Here is a 17,500-nt window from a genome sequence, read left to right as displayed (position 1 = left end):
TCAGTTTCGAGAAAATCGTCAGGCCTGGAAGTCGGTCAGGGGACCTTTGCAGAGGCCTTGCCCGGGTTCGGTTGACCTTCCTGGGCACAGGGACCCGCACCTACCCCTGGCCGACAACCGGGACTTTGACATTTTTTTTCTCGCCTCCGTGGGGTCCGGGGGGGCGCGTCGGCACCACCCCTGGGGCCGGGGGCCCATCGGCGGACCGCCCGCCGTACTCGCTCGACTCGCTCGACACTTCCGCCTCCCCGCCACGGGGGGGTCAACATCGACAAACCTGTGCCCAAGGACAGCGCGCCCTGCCTGGGTACAGGGACCCGCGCCTCCCGCCCTGGTTCTCCGTCAAAGGTCCCAAGGCCTGGAAGTCTGTCAGGGGACCCTTCCGGAGGCCTTGCCCGGGTTCAGTGCACCCTGCCTGGGCACAGGGACCCACACCTACCCCTGGCCGACAACCGGGACTTTGACATTCATCAGGGGTCCGCATCACCGATCTTGTGCCCAAGGACAGCGCGCCCTGCCTGGGTACAGGGACCCGCGCCTCCCGCCCTGGCTCAACCCGCTCAACTCACTCGACATCCCAGCTCTCTGGCACAGGTGGCCGTTCGAAGGTACCCGGTCGCGATGCTGCGATACACTTTTATGAACGCGTACCACTCCAACATGCCCAACTCGTGGAACTGTCGCCTGGATTCAGCTTTCAAATCCGATATCATAGCGGTTCTCAGTTTCGAGAAAATCGTCAGGCCTGGAAGTCGGTCAGGGGACCTTTGCAGAGGCCTTGCCCGGGTTCGGTTGACCTTCCTGGGCACAGGGACCCGCACCTACCCCTGGCCGACAACCGGGACTTTGACATTTTTTTTCTCGCCTCCGTGAGGTCCGGGGGGGCGCGTCGGCACCACCCCTGGGGCCGGGGGCCCATCGGCGGACCGCCCGCCGTACTCGCTCGACGCTTCCGCCTCCCCGCCGCGGGGGGTCCACGTCGACGATCCTGTGCCCAAGGATAGCGCGCCCTGCCTGGGTACAGGGACCCGCGCCTCCCACCCTGGTTCTCCGTCAAAGGTCCCAAGGCCTGGAAGTCTGTCAGGGGACCCTTCCGGAGGCCTTGCCCGGGTTCAGTGCACCCTGCCTGGGCACAGGGACCCACACCTACCCCTGGCCGACAACCGGGACTTTGACATTCATATATATATATATATAGAGAGAGAGAGAGAGAGAGAGTGAGAAAGAGAAAGAAAGAGAGAGAGAGAGAGAGAGAGAGAGAAAGAAAAAGAGAAAGAGGGAGAAAGAGAGAGAAAGAGAGAGAAAGAGAGAGAGAGAAAGAGAGAGAAATAGAGAGTACTTTGCAATATCTACAAGCATGCAACATTGTGGGGTGTATTCAATAACATTGTCAATCCCTTGTACCTAAAACTAAGAAGTATATATATATATATATATATATATATATATATATATATATATATATATTATAGGTTGCAATACTAAATGTACATCCTATTTAGTTTGTAGCTATGGCAATTTCCAGAACAATAGAATACCTTAGCTGCCAGACATAATTTAATTAGGGACACTGGAGCCAATGTGGACACCTTGGAGCCACAAGCTACATGAAATGTTTGCACTCCTATTGGTCATGTTAGTCTATCTTTGTGTATAAAGGGCAGTTCTGAGATCAGTTTAGGTCAGACTGGTGTTGGAAATTCACTGACACTCTGATCTTCAATTTTGTGCTTTTTGGAACTCCGAACCATTTTGTGCTTTTTGCGATTACTTCATTTGAGGATTTTGATATCCTTTCCATTTGTCTTTTGGCTACTACTGCAAATTTTATTGTTTTGGCTCCAAAAGGAAAATCTTTAGGATATCATGGAGTCTGTACCCAAAATGTAAGTACATGTATTTGTTATAAGTATGTGTTTTAAAACGTAGACTAAAGTTGTATATACAATATGTGTTATTGTATCTTCATTTAGCTATGTTTTTACAATCTTCATTGCAGTGGTGGTACATGGAATGTAGGCTTAGTATTGCAACCTATATTTTTATATATATAAATACAGATTGCATTGCTTGTAAACACAGTAATATATGCTTATTTTATATAGTAATATTATATGCATCTTATTTTATATATAATTATATATAGTTAGACTAAAGTTGTATAAATAAATGAATAATCTAAAAAATTTGTCTTAAAACAGCCATAACAGAACTCCGATGACATGCCCTGTCTGCTGTATGCCCAACAAGAGTCTCTCTACACATCTGAAAAGAAAGTGTATGAAGCTAGACACTGAGGAGGCCAGGAAAGCTGCATTAGAATCGGCCAAAAAAATTCTGGTCAACATAGCATCGAAGGGCACTACCATTTTTTATGATAAGATCATGTCTCTGGAATCTCTGGAAAATGTTGTACCCTTTCTAGAGGACAGGGGCTTTATTATAGCAGGCAAACCAACTTCAAACAGGTATGTGCTACCTCTGTATGTATATAATCTCATGTGTGAGTCCATCCCAGTACCTAAATTCACATTTTATATTATAGGAATATCAGACACGAGAGAACATCTACCTCTCTGTCGGCTGCCACCTCCATATTGCAAGTAGCAGCCTCTCAAGTACAGCCATTTCCCATGGAAGACGATGAGGACACATTGCAACCTCAAGAGGATTTGGAGGTCCCACATGGCAATGTGGAGCCTGAAGAAAACATTGAAGATGTTTCAGCCGAGACCGAGGACCAATATATAGAAGAGAGAGCCAGCATTTCAGAAGAAGACCATGAGGAAGAGCAAAGAAGAAGAGAAGATGGAGAAGTTGAGGACACTGATGACATCCTGGATAGTCAGACACAGAGGTCAGTGTTCTATGACAGTCTATGTCTTCTCAGTATTGGTAAAATGTATTTATTCTAACTAGTTGCATTTTCCTTCTAAATTTTAGAATCCTACAGACAAAATGGACAGTGGATACAAGAAAGAAGATGATGGCTGAGGGGTTGTACCAACGTCATTCATTAGACAACCCAATGCTGAAGGGCTTTGCCTCCTATCTGAAGGACACTTTGAAGGTCAATAACTATAAACAGGAGGTTGAAGATGTTGCAAGATTCCTTTTTTACATGAACCCAAAGACTGTAAACCTGCAGTTCGTAAAGGATGTGGAAAAGGCCAACTCCTTCTTTACCAAGCTAAGGGATTTGAATCTAGCAAACCAGACCATCTTCAACTACCTGAAACATGTCCGGAGGTTCATGACCTATCAGCTTAGATCCACCAACCTCTTTACAAAACATCCAACTTTGTATAAGTCCTGCGATTTCTTTCACAAAGTTACCGAAGACATACAAAAGAGGTTGTCAAAAGGGATTTCTAGAGAGGTTGTCAGCAAACGGTGAGCTAGTCTCTCTATTAATATAAGTTACTCTCTGTAAATGTTTCTCTAGGTTACTTTTTAGCATTTGCATCAAAACATTTCTTGAATATAAAGATATAACACACTCCATAGCTTTGGCATCAGACAATCCCTGGTATCTAAAACTAAGAAGCATATCATAATACTGTACAAAAGAAAATGCATTCAATATGACTTTATATATAAAAATATAGGTTGCAATACTAAGTGTACATTTCATGCAGTTTCGGGGGCAGGCACATTCCATAGCTTTTGTATCAGACAATTTCCATAGCAATAGAATACCTTAGCTGCAAAACTTAATTTAATTAGTCACACTGGAGCCGACCTTGTGCCAAGGTGACAAAGGTAACAGTGCTAAGCAGCCAAACTTGTAAGGTGTCAAAGGTAGCCTATTGTTATGGTAATTGTCTAATGTGGAATGTGCCTACCCCGAAACTGCATGGGATGTACACTTAGTATTGCAACCTATATTTTGATATATAAAGTAATATTAAATGCATCTTATTTTGTACAGTATTATGATATGCTTCTTAGTTTAATGTACCTGCGATTGACAATGTCATTGAATATACCCCTGCAATGCTGCTTGCTTGTAGATATAGCAAAATTCTCTCTCTCTCTCTCTCTCTCTCTCTCTCTCTCTCTCTCTCTTTCTCTCTCTCTCTCTCTCTTTCTCTCTCTCTCTCTCTCTCTCTCTATATATATATATGTAATATCCTATATATCTTATTTTTAGGTACCAGGCATTGACAACCACTTCGAAGACACCCCAGGAATGTCGCAGGCTTCTAGATGTGGCAAAACCATCATTCATACAGTGTTTAAAGGATGTACAAGGTGGAAACACTGATCGAACAGCATATCTAGAAATAATTTATTATTTGGAGGCCCTGCTTGTATTGAAGCATCTGCAAAGACCAGGGGTAGTGGAAAATATGACTGTGAGTAACTTTTTCATCCTCTTTTTTTCATATTTATTGTTGGTTTGCTTTTCTGTCCATTAAACTTTTCCAACTCTTGGCTCCTAGGTTTCAGAGTGGAAAGAACGTATCTCCCACTCATATAATGGGGAGAAACTTTCTATAATTGGTGTTAAGCTACATAAGACAGCTTCACAGCAAGTGGCTACTTTTGTGCTAAACAAGGAGGAAGAAATGGTAAGCTTTATCTAAGTTTATGGGTTGACATAATGTGGAGAAAATGAATTTCAATAATTTCTAATATATTTTTTATATATATTTTTTTTCCCACAGTGGTTTAAAGTCTACTTTGAAAAAGTGAGACCAAATTTGGTACACAGAAACGCTCCAAAGGAAAACTTCTTCATATCGACTTCTGGAAAAGAAATATATAATGTTTCAAATGACCTCTTGCGGTACCACAAGAAGTAAGATTAAAAAGAGTCACTTATCATTTCAAAGTGCAAATATAGTGCCATATTTTATGTGTTTACCATCTTCTTTTTAATTCTAGGTTCAAACTTCCGGAAATCTCTAGCCAGCTTGTCAGAAGAGTTTGTGAGACATGGACCGTTCCAAATTATTCTGATTCAGAAAAGAATATGTTTGCCAAATATCTGGCGCATACAAACCTCACGGCTGAAAGAAACTATCTGGAAAAAACCCTTACAGATATTTGCCATGGCTACCAGCTAGTAGTACAAGCAGGGCAAGTTATGGAAAATGAGCCACAAGCCAGCACCTCAAGGTACTTGATTGTGGGAGTCAAAGCAATTATAGCTCTGCAATATTGATTGCTAAGTCATTTATGTCTTTTTTATTTCCTATAAAGAAATCTGGAATCGAGTCTCCTTCATCCTGGCTTGCCCCATGATCATCTTCTGGATCCAAAGGATGACGACAGCCAACAAGACGAGGACAAAACTTCCCAGGACACACTAAGTGACCAGGATGATACTGGCTGGACTTCAAGGTAAATAGACTGTCAAAATAATATCATTGTGTTTTGCTAATGAGTGGATGCTTTCTATGATTGCATATTAATGTTCATATATGTTTTATGTGCAGAGCAAAAGCTCCCTCAGTGCCAGCTATGTCAACGAGGTCACAGAGGCAGAGGCAGGCAGCACCAGCAAGCTCGATGTCAAGAAGATCAAGGAAGCAGAGGCAGACACCATCAGCAAGCTCTAGCAGGTAGCTATACCAGACATTGATTGATTTTATTTGGTGGATAATCACAAATCTTCCAGTGAATGTCCTGATATCAGGTTATAACGTTGGACTTTCTTCTTTCTTTTTTATTCCTCAGAAGGACTGAAGATTGCCGGAGAAGTACTAGGCTTCGAAGAAAATGAGTCCAGCCATGATGAGATCAAGACAACACTGACAGAGGCCAAAATAAAGTTGGTTAATGATGTTGCAGTGAATGTTCTGATATCAGGTTATAACGTTGGACTTTCTTCTTTCTTTTTTATTCCTCAGAAGGACTGAAGATTGCCGGAGAAGAAGTAGGCTTCGAAGAAATGAGTCCAGCCATGGAAGTGCATGAAGCATAGCAGCGATGATGAGATCAAGACAACACTGACAGAGGCCAAATAAAGTTGGTCAATGATGTATCAAGGTGCTTGCTATGAGGATCGCTGAGCTGTTATGAGACAGAAATTCACGGAAAAACATGTTTGGCTTCATAAGGGAAGGCACATTCATCATATTTATCCATATTTATTTATTAGGTTACTATAGGTTAAAAATGTCACTTATAATTTTCAAATTGTAACATAATGTTTCTGTTTTTACTCATGGAATAAATTAGTTGCTTTTTTCAGGCCTACTACTGGAATGTGGGTAGGTGTGAACAGAAACCACTCCTTGTGACTAGGTGTGAAATTTGGGCACCTTGGAGGTGTCAAAAATTTTCATTATGTTAGAAGGTGTCATGTTTTGTCTCATACTGCAATCTCATTGGTCACTGACTTACATAAATACAGCTTCCAGAAACTAGGCCAGCAGTTCACTTTTTGCCAAGCTACTGGAAGCAAGTTCTCAACTCCTTCTTAGCTGGACATTCATCTCCTGGACTGTTCTCCTAGACTGCTCTTCTGGATCCTGGCCTCTCACAGTTTTATTAAGCAAGCATTTTGAATTGTTATATATTTAAATCAATATCTCTTTATCTCTTTCAGAAAAGATGGCCTCATACCAGAAGGAAAACCGCACTCCATTGGGCTGCAAGTATTGCATGAGAATGCAAGGAAAGCTGTCGGTTCACCTCCGCAAGGTGTGCATGAAAACAGCAACTGAAGCTGAAATCACCCAAGAGGTGGAGGAAGCAAAGAAGAGAATGCGTAAAGTTGCGGAGTCTTTGAGTATTGTCTTCTATGACAGCGTCAATGACAAGAAGAGTGGATTTTCCAGTGCACAAGAGTTCTTTGTAGATTTTTTGGAGCGTCATGGATGCATTGTAGCAGAAAAACCATCTGAAAAGTAAGTAATATATACTTTAGTATCTATCAACCTATCTATCTATCTATCTATCAATCTATCAAATGTTAATGCTGATTTTATGTGCATCCTTAGGCAACCATCTGATGAAGTTACTGAACAGGATCAGTAAGTTTAATTTCCTTTCTAAAATTTTGTAATATGGGTGTATTATAACACTACAATGATTCTAGTGTACCCACTAATGGATAGTATGCACATTAATTGTTCACTGTTTGTTTCAGGAGTAGCTCTGTAACCCTAAGAAGAAAATTGACTGAGGCTGGTGTCCACAAGAAGCATGATGTGAATTCTCAAATGTTTCTGAACTTCAGAGAATACCTGGCAATTCAGTTCTCAGAGTTGGGCATAAGGCAAATGGTTTGTATGATTTTTCTATCACTTTGTATGCATTACAGGAACCTTGTTAGGCATTGAATATCTTAACTGACATCTATGTCTTTTCTATCAGGTAGAAAATGTTTCCCGCTACTTATATTTCATGAGCCCGGATGAGATCTCTTTGGGATTTCTCAATGATCCAGAGAAAACCAAACTATTTGTGAGCACCCACTTGCGTTTGAAGACGACTATAAGCACCATCAAAAATTATCTTAACCATATCCAGCAGTTCACTAGATTTGTGATTTCAGAAAACTTCCATGAAACCATTGGGGAGGACACCAAAGAGTCTGCCCAGGCCTTCCTTGCAGAACTGAAGAACATAAATGAAGAGATTAACCAGAAATTCAACAAAAAGCCACAAAAAATGTAAGCATGGGTTAGGCCATTAGAACTAAATAATTAGACAGGGGGCGGTGGGAATATAGTCCCAAATATTTTGTAGTTACTACCTTATTAATATTGGTATTGCATGGCTCTGTATAGTTTATGATTTTTTTAAATTAACCCAACTATGTTTATTTTTTTCTTTATCAGCGACAGACATCTAAACCCTATGGATTGCCGCAGAGTACTAGCAGCAGCAAAGCCCCATGTGGTAAACATGTTCTCTCGGTCAGTCGGAGATTGTGGACTAGATGACAAAGATAAGACCATCACATGCTACTACCTTGAAGCTTTGCTGATTCTTAATCATCTTCGCAAACCATCTGTGGTCCAAAACCTGATGGTTAAAGATTGGCTGGAGAGGAAATATACCACCTATTTTGATGGAAGCACCAAAAAGAGGGTCTGCATTGTGAAAACACAAGGGACTGCTATTGCGCTTACGGATGAAGAGGAGCTGGTAAGTGTTTAAGAAAATAAATTATTTATTTATTATTTATATCATAGCGAGGCAATTCCTTAACACTTGTTTCCTTCCTATAGCTGTTCAGCATATACTTTAAAGATATCCGACCAACCCAACTGGCAAAGGAATCAAAGACAGTGGAGTTCTTTGTGTCGTGCAAAGGAAAACGAGTCACAAATCCCTGCAATGACTTAAAGAGACTCCATGAGAAGTAAGTAATCAGTAGGTCTGAGAATAATTAGGTATTATATTTACTGTCTTGCACCACTAAAGTGTCCTGTATCACTGCTAACAATGCCTTTTTTTATGTCCTTTAGGTTTAAGATGCCTGTAGTATCTGGAAAAGAGGCAATAGAGGCATTTGATCAGTGGGCTGATGACAATCTATGCCAGGAAGATAGAGACACTGTTAATAATTATATCCACCTGGACATCAGCCGACTCGGATTCAGTAAAAATGCAGTTATCCAGGGTATGCATATTCTCACCACATTGAGTGGTGGAAATGAAACTGAGAGCAGTGGACCGTCTCATAAAAAGAGGAGGAGAGAAGGAGAAGAAGAAGAATCAGAAGAAGATCAAGAAGAAGCAGAAGAGGAAGGAGGAGCGGAAAGCACTGCAAGCATTGAAGACCTTGTAGACCTTAAAGAGGAGAGCTTCAAAAGATTACTTCAAATATATCCTTTAGGCCTCAACCAGTCCCCTCCATCCTTAAGTGTATGTAGGCAGGCCAGCCAACTCAATGCACAATACTGCCTGGATAAATGGAGACGAACACAATATACAGATCGTATCAAGGATGTTGTTGGTAAGTTTCTTATTAATATTTCCCTTTTTCAACTGCATTCTAATTGAAATGACGCAATTGTTAGGGCAGCAATGTTATTTATTTGGTATACTAACTGTCACCTTTTACTTTTTTTTCTTGTGTAGATCATTTCAGGAATCTTCCCAGCAAAGAACAAGTGAAGGCTTATATGGAACATCAGGCCTGGGACACCAATGTGCCAAGAACATTTGACATTCTGCAGGCCTGGAGACCTCAAGAACCGAGAAGAAAAGAGGACACTATGGAACATGTTAAAGCTTTAATAGACTCCCAGGAGTGGCCAGGACTTGTTGCAGTGGAGGATAAAAAAACAGGTGGTCACTCCCTTAAAACCAGTCGGGTTTTTCAGAAAGGAGAGATTGTATGTGACTATCACGGAGTCTTAATGGACGGCAAGGAGGCTGAGGAGCTGCAAAAAACATTGACTGATGAGAAATGCTATAGCTTCTTCTTCCAGGACAAAGGGAAGAAGATGTGCATAAATGCGACAAATATACCTTGCCTGTGCCACCAAGACATGTTGTCGACTTTTGGGAGGCTGATTAATCATTCATGCAAAAGAGCAAATCTAAAACCTGTGGTGAAACATATTAAGGACGGAAAACAGCCAGTTATTCTCTTTGAGGCCAAGAGAAACCTGCCACCTGGCACAGAACTGTTATTTGACTATGGTGTCCGTAAAAACTCATTTGGTGAAGGAAAAGATCTAAGTTGGCTTGAAACTTGACCTCATGCTACTTTATTTATTGTATGTTTGAATTTATTGTTATAATAAATAATGCTATGATTTGTCAAAGTGTAATATTAAGATAATTGGGGAGATTTACCAATCAGCCTTAAACCCTACATGTCCTTTTTCTCACAGCAAACAATCACAGCTCAACTTCTATATTTTAACAAAGCTCTGGTAATGTGAAAGTTGAGCTGTGATTGGTTGCTGTGAGAAAAAACAGACAAGAAGGGTTTCAGGCTGATTGATAAATCAGTATATTCTTGTTAAAATGTTTTTTTCACCATTCTGTTAATTATTCTTAAATTATTGAACTGTTGTTAGATTCGATTCACTCATCTTTAATTATGATGTTTTTTTTTTTTACCTTTGCATTATTAATAAAGTTATTTTACTTATTCCAAAATATAAAGACTCTATGTGAATTGATTAAAGTGCATTTATTAAACTAAAAAACCCATTATCACAGTCACTCGGTATAAAAAAAAAGTCTGTCTGTGAGCAGTGCCATTCAGGGCATTATACATGAGATAGAATGGTGCAATGAATCAATAAGGCTTCCAAAGATCTTTATTTTACAGGTAACCGAGAATTGGGTAATGGGGACCGCTGACGGTCACCACTACCCAATTCTCGGTATAAAAAAAGTCCACCTGTAATAGAAGCAGTGCTATTCAGGGGATTGTACATGAGAGTGAATGTGAAAATCAATAAGCCTTTCAAAGACCTCTGTTATTTTACAGGTAACCGAGAATTGGGTAATGGGGACCGCTGACGGTCACCATTACCCAATTCTCGGTATAAAAAAAGTCCACCTGTAATAGAAGCAATGAGATTCAGGGGATTGTACATGAGAGTGAATGTGAAAATCAATAAGCCTTTCAAAGACCTCTGTTATTTTACAGGTAACCGAGAATTGGGTAATGGGGACCGCTGACGGTCACCACTACCCAATTCTCGGTATAAAAAAAGTCCACCTGTAATAGAAGCAATGCCATTCAGGGGATTGTACATGCGAGTGAATTCGAAAATCAATAAGGCTTTCAAAGACCTAAGTTATTTTACAGGTAACCGAGAATTGGGTAATGGGGACCGCTGACGGTCACCATTACCCAATTCTCGGTATAAAAAAAGTCCACCTGTAATAGAAGCAATGAGATTCAGGGGATTGTACATGAGAGTGAATGTGAAAATCAATAAGCCTTTCAAAGACCTCTGTTATTTTACAGGTAACCGAGAATTGGGTAATGGGGACCGCTGACGGTCACCATTACCCAATTCTCGGTATAAAAAAAGTCCACCTGTAATAGAAGCAATGCCATTCAGGGCATTATACATGAGAGAGAATGGTGCAATGAATCAATAAGGCTTAAAAAGATCTTTATTTTACAGGTAACCGAGAATTGGGTAATGGGGACCGCTGACGGTCACCACTACCCAATTCTCGGTATAAAAAAAGTCCACCTGTAATAGAAGCAGTGCCATTAAGGGGATTTGCATGAGAGTGAATGTGAAAATCAATAAGGCTTTTAAAGACCTAAGTTATTTTACAGGTAACCGAGAATTGGGTAATGGGGACCGCTGATGGTCATCATTACCCAATTCTCGGTATAAAAAAAGTCCACCTGTAATAGAAGCAATGAGATTCAGGGGATTGTACATGAGAGTGAATTCGAAAATCAATAAGGCTTTCAAAGATCTATGTTATTTTACAGGTAACCGAGAATTGGGTAATGGTGACTAGAGATGAGCGAACTTACAGTAAATTCAATTCGTCACGAACTTCTCGGCTCGGCAGTTGATGACTTATCCTGCGTAAATTATTTCAGCCTTCGGGTGCTCCGGTGGGCTGGAAAAGGTGGATACATTCCTAGGAAAAAGTCTCCTAGGACTGTATCCACCTTTTCCAGCCCACGGGAGCACCTGAAAGCTGAACTCATTTATGCAAGATAAGTCATCAACTGCTGAGCCGAGAAGTTCGTGACGAATCGAATTTACTGTAAGTTCGCTCATCTCTAATGGTGACCACTGACGTATGTTTTTTTTACCTTTGCATTAATTAATAAAGTTATTTTACTTATTCCAAAATATAAAGACTCTATGTGAATTGATGAAAGTGCAGGGAAATTAAAGTGCATTTATTAAACAAAAAAAAACATTTTCACAGTCACTCGGTATAAAAAAAAAAAGTCTGTCTGTGAGCAGTGCCATTCAGGGCATTATACATGAGAGAGAATGGTGCAATGAATCAATAAGGCTTCCAAAGATCTTTATTTTACAGGTAACCGAGAATTGGGTAATGGGGACCGCTGACGGTCACCATTACCCAATTCTCGGTATAAAAAAAGTCCACCTGTAATAGAAGCAATGAGATTCAGGGGATTGTACATGAGAGTGAATGTGAAAATCAATAAGCCTTTCAAAGACCTCTGTTATTTTACAGGTAACCGAGAATTGGGTAATGGGGACCGCTGACGGTCACCATTACCCAATTCTCGGTATAAAAAAAGTCCACCTGTAATAGAAGCAATGAGATTCAGGGGATTGTACATGAGAGTGAATGTGAAAATCAATAAGCCTTTCAAAGACCTCTGTTATTTTACAGGTAACCGAGAATTGGGTAATGGGGACCGCTGACGGTCACCATTACCCAATTCTCGGTATAAAAAAAGTCCACCTGTAATAGAAGCAATGAGATTCAGGGGATTGTACATGAGAGTGAATGTGAAAATCAATAAGCCTTTCAAAGACCTCTGTTATTTTACAGGTAACCGAGAATTGGGTAATGGGGACCGCTGACGGTCACCATTACCCAATTCTCGGTATAAAAAAAGTCCACCTGTAATAGAAGCAATGAGATTCAGGGGATTGTACATGAGAGTGAATGTGAAAATCAATAAGCCTTTCAAAGACCTCTGTTATTTTACAGGTAACCGAGAATTGGGTAATGGGGACCGCTGACGGTCACCATTACCCAATTCTCGGTATAAAAAAAGTCCACCTGTAATAGAAGCAATGAGATTCAGGGGATTGTACATGAGAGTGAATGTGAAAATCAATAAGCCTTTCAAAGACCTCTGTTATTTTACAGGTAACCGAGAATTGGGTAATGGGGACCGCTGACGGTCACCATTACCCAATTCTCGGTATAAAAAAAGTCCACCTGTAATAGAAGCAATGAGATTCAGGGGATTGTACATGAGAGTGAATGTGAAAATCAATAAGCCTTTCAAAGACCTCTGTTATTTTACAGGTAACCGAGAATTGGGTAATGGGGACCGCTGACGGTCACCATTACCCAATTCTCGGTATAAAAAAAGTCCACCTGTAATAGAAGCAATGAGATTCAGGGGATTGTACATGAGAGTGAATGTGAAAATCAATAAGCCTTTCAAAGACCTCTGTTATTTTACAGGTAACCGAGAATTGGGTAATGGGGACCGCTGACGGTCACCATTACCCAATTCTCGGTATAAAAAAAGTCCACCTGTAATAGAAGCAATGAGATTCAGGGGATTGTACATGAGAGTGAATGTGAAAATCAATAAGCCTTTCAAAGACCTCTGTTATTTTACAGGTAACCGAGAATTGGGTAATGGGGACCGCTGACGGTCACCATTACCCAATTCTCGGTATAAAAAAAGTCCACCTGTAATAGAAGCAATGAGATTCAGGGGATTGTACATGAGAGTGAATGTGAAAATCAATAAGCCTTTCAAAGACCTCTGTTATTTTACAGGTAACCGAGAATTGGGTAATGGGGACCGCTGACGGTCACCATTACCCAATTCTCGGTATAAAAAAAGTCCACCTGTAATAGAAGCAATGAGATTCAGGGGATTGTACATGAGAGTGAATGTGAAAATCAATAAGCCTTTCAAAGACCTCTGTTATTTTACAGGTAACCGAGAATTGGGTAATGGGGACCGCTGACGGTCACCATTACCCAATTCTCGGTATAAAAAAAGTCCACCTGTAATAGAAGCAATGAGATTCAGGGGATTGTACATGAGAGTGAATGTGAAAATCAATAAGCCTTTCAAAGACCTCTGTTATTTTACAGGTAACCGAGAATTGGGTAATGGGGACCGCTGACGGTCACCATTACCCAATTCTCGGTATAAAAAAAGTCCACCTGTAATAGAAGCAATGAGATTCAGGGGATTGTACATGAGAGTGAATGTGAAAATCAATAAGCCTTTCAAAGACCTCTGTTATTTTACAGGTAACCGAGAATTGGGTAATGGGGACCGCTGACGGTCACCATTACCCAATTCTCGGTATAAAAAAAGTCCACCTGTAATAGAAGCAATGAGATTCAGGGGATTGTACATGAGAGTGAATGTGAAAATCAATAAGCCTTTCAAAGACCTCTGTTATTTTACAGGTAACCGAGAATTGGGTAATGGGGACCGCTGACGGTCACCATTACCCAATTCTCGGTATAAAAAAAGTCCACCTGTAATAGAAGCAATGAGATTCAGGGGATTGTACATGAGAGTGAATGTGAAAATCAATAAGCCTTTCAAAGACCTCTGTTATTTTACAGGTAACCGAGAATTGGGTAATGGGGACCGCTGACGGTCACCATTACCCAATTCTCGGTATAAAAAAAGTCCACCTGTAATAGAAGCAATGAGATTCAGGGGATTGTACATGAGAGTGAATGTGAAAATCAATAAGCCTTTCAAAGACCTCTGTTATTTTACAGGTAACCGAGAATTGGGTAATGGGGACCGCTGACGGTCACCATTACCCAATTCTCGGTATAAAAAAAGTCCACCTGTAATAGAAGCAATGAGATTCAGGGGATTGTACATGAGAGTGAATGTGAAAATCAATAAGCCTTTCAAAGACCTCTGTTATTTTACAGGTAACCGAGAATTGGGTAATGGGGACCGCTGACGGTCACCATTACCCAATTCTCGGTATAAAAAAAGTCCACCTGTAATAGAAGCAATGAGATTCAGGGGATTGTACATGAGAGTGAATGTGAAAATCAATAAGCCTTTCAAAGACCTCTGTTATTTTACAGGTAACCGAGAATTGGGTAATGGGGACCGCTGACGGTCACCATTACCCAATTCTCGGTATAAAAAAAGTCCACCTGTAATAGAAGCAATGAGATTCAGGGGATTGTACATGAGAGTGAATGTGAAAATCAATAAGCCTTTCAAAGACCTCTGTTATTTTACAGGTAACCGAGAATTGGGTAATGGGGACCGCTGACGGTCACCATTACCCAATTCTCGGTATAAAAAAAGTCCACCTGTAATAGAAGCAATGAGATTCAGGGGATTGTACATGAGAGTGAATGTGAAAATCAATAAGCCTTTCAAAGACCTCTGTTATTTTACAGGTAACCGAGAATTGGGTAATGGGGACCGCTGACGGTCACCATTACCCAATTCTCGGTATAAAAAAAGTCCACCTGTAATAGAAGCAATGAGATTCAGGGGATTGTACATGAGAGTGAATGTGAAAATCAATAAGCCTTTCAAAGACCTCTGTTATTTTACAGGTAACCGAGAATTGGGTAATGGGGACCGCTGACGGTCACCATTACCCAATTCTCGGTATAAAAAAAGTCCACCTGTAATAGAAGCAATGAGATTCAGGGGATTGTACATGAGAGTGAATGTGAAAATCAATAAGCCTTTCAAAGACCTCTGTTATTTTACAGGTAACCGAGAATTGGGTAATGGGGACCGCTGACGGTCACCATTACCCAATTCTCGGTATAAAAAAAGTCCACCTGTAATAGAAGCAATGAGATTCAGGGGATTGTACATGAGAGTGAATGTGAAAATCAATAAGCCTTTCAAAGACCTCTGTTATTTTACAGGTAACCGAGAATTGGGTAATGGGGACCGCTGACGGTCACCATTACCCAATTCTCGGTATAAAAAAAGTCCACCTGTAATAGAAGCAATGAGATTCAGGGGATTGTACATGAGAGTGAATGTGAAAATCAATAAGCCTTTCAAAGACCTCTGTTATTTTACAGGTAACCGAGAATTGGGTAATGGGGACCGCTGACGGTCACCATTACCCAATTCTCGGTATAAAAAAAGTCCACCTGTAATAGAAGCAATGAGATTCAGGGGATTGTACATGAGAGTGAATGTGAAAATCAATAAGCCTTTCAAAGACCTCTGTTATTTTACAGGTAACCGAGAATTGGGTAATGGGGACCGCTGACGGTCACCATTACCCAATTCTCGGTATAAAAAAAGTCCACCTGTAATAGAAGCAATGAGATTCAGGGGATTGTACATGAGAGTGAATGTGAAAATCAATAAGCCTTTCAAAGACCTCTGTTATTTTACAGGTAACCGAGAATTGGGTAATGGGGACCGCTGACGGTCACCATTACCCAATTCTCGGTATAAAAAAAGTCCACCTGTAATAGAAGCAATGAGATTCAGGGGATTGTACATGAGAGTGAATGTGAAAATCAATAAGCCTTTCAAAGACCTCTGTTATTTTACAGGTAACCGAGAATTGGGTAATGGGGACCGCTGACGGTCACCATTACCCAATTCTCGGTATAAAAAAAGTCCACCTGTAATAGAAGCAATGAGATTCAGGGGATTGTACATGAGAGTGAATGTGAAAATCAATAAGCCTTTCAAAGACCTCTGTTATTTTACAGGTAACCGAGAATTGGGTAATGGGGACCGCTGACGGTCACCATTACCCAATTCTCGGTATAAAAAAAGTCCACCTGTAATAGAAGCAATGAGATTCAGGGGATTGTACATGAGAGTGAATGTGAAAATCAATAAGCCTTTCAAAGACCTCTGTTATTTTACAGGTAACCGAGAATTGGGTAATGGGGACCGCTGACGGTCACCATTACCCAATTCTCGGTATAAAAAAAGTCCACCTGTAATAGAAGCAATGAGATTCAGGGGATTGTACATGAGAGTGAATGTGAAAATCAATAAGCCTTTCAAAGACCTCTGTTATTTTACAGGTAACCGAGAATTGGGTAATGGGGACCGCTGACGGTCACCATTACCCAATTCTCGGTATAAAAAAAGTCCACCTGTAATAGAAGCAATGAGATTCAGGGGATTGTACATGAGAGTGAATGTGAAAATCAATAAGCCTTTCAAAGACCTCTGTTATTTTACAGGTAACCGAGAATTGGGTAATGGGGACCGCTGACGGTCACCATTACCCAATTCTCGGTATAAAAAAAGTCCACCTGTAATAGAAGCAATGAGATTCAGGGGATTGTACATGAGAGTGAATGTGAAAATCAATAAGCCTTTCAAAGACCTCTGTTATTTTACAGGTAACCGAGAATTGGGTAATGGGGACCGCTGACGGTCACCATTACCCAATTCTCGGTATAAAAAAAGTCCACCTGTAATAGAAGCAATGAGATTCAGGGGATTGTACATGAGAGTGAATGTGAAAATCAATAAGCCTTTCAAAGACCTCTGTTATTTTACAGGTAACCGAGAATTGGGTAATGGGGACCGCTGACGGTCACCATTACCCAATTCTCGGTATAAAAAAAGTCCACCTGTAATAGAAGCAATGAGATTCAGGGGATTGTACATGAGAGTGAATGTGAAAATCAATAAGCCTTTCAAAGACCTCTGTTATTTTACAGGTAACCGAGAATTGGGTAATGGGGACCGCTGACGGTCACCATTACCCAATTCTCGGTATAAAAAAAGTCCACCTGTAATAGAAGCAATGAGATTCAGGGGATTGTACATGAGAGTGAATGTGAAAATCAATAAGCCTTTCAAAGACCTCTGTTATTTTACAGGTAACCGAGAATTGGGTAATGGGGACCGCTGACGGTCACC

The 17,500-nt window shown here is 40.7% G+C and overlaps 2 protein-coding genes across 5 annotated transcripts; both read left to right on the top strand.

Moving 5' to 3' along the window:
- The first annotated feature begins 1,560 nt into the window (after positions 1 to 1,560).
- On the top strand, positions 1,561 to 5,932 carry LOC130362827 (uncharacterized). Its single transcript, XM_056567915.1, has 11 exons — positions 1,561 to 2,468; positions 2,546 to 2,857; positions 2,944 to 3,393; positions 4,154 to 4,358; positions 4,446 to 4,574; positions 4,671 to 4,804; positions 4,891 to 5,124; positions 5,209 to 5,349; positions 5,445 to 5,566; positions 5,686 to 5,817; positions 5,859 to 5,932. Exons 1-11 carry the CDS (start codon positions 2,218 to 2,220, stop codon positions 5,930 to 5,932), a joined length of 2,184 nt encoding a protein of 727 aa, XP_056423890.1. The 5' UTR covers positions 1,561 to 2,217.
- On the top strand, positions 5,032 to 10,029 carry LOC130276969 (uncharacterized). Of its 4 annotated transcripts, none has more exons than XM_056527076.1 (12): positions 5,032 to 5,124; positions 5,209 to 5,349; positions 5,445 to 5,570; positions 5,859 to 5,997; positions 6,560 to 6,860; positions 6,954 to 6,986; positions 7,103 to 7,238; positions 7,330 to 7,628; positions 7,797 to 8,106; positions 8,190 to 8,323; positions 8,430 to 8,920; positions 9,046 to 10,029. In XM_056527076.1, exons 4-12 carry the CDS (start codon positions 5,985 to 5,987, stop codon positions 9,666 to 9,668), a joined length of 2,340 nt encoding a protein of 779 aa, XP_056383051.1. In that variant the 5' UTR covers positions 5,032 to 5,124; positions 5,209 to 5,349; positions 5,445 to 5,570; positions 5,859 to 5,984; the 3' UTR covers positions 9,669 to 10,029. The 4 variants fall into 4 exon arrangements, with proteins under 4 accessions (XP_056383051.1, XP_056383042.1, XP_056383055.1 ...); XM_056527067.1 differs by having other exon boundaries at positions 5,689 to 5,997; XM_056527080.1 differs by having other exon boundaries at positions 5,686 to 5,997; positions 6,565 to 6,860.
- The last annotated feature ends 7,471 nt before the right edge of the window (positions 10,030 to 17,500 follow it).

The sequence above is a fragment of the Hyla sarda genome, chromosome 1 (genome assembly GCF_029499605.1).
Source record: "Hyla sarda isolate aHylSar1 chromosome 1, aHylSar1.hap1, whole genome shotgun sequence".
Lineage (NCBI taxonomy): Eukaryota > Metazoa > Chordata > Amphibia > Anura > Hylidae > Hyla > Hyla sarda.
Note: the sequence above shows the minus strand (reverse complement) of the source record. Positions and strands in the feature narration are given on the sequence as shown.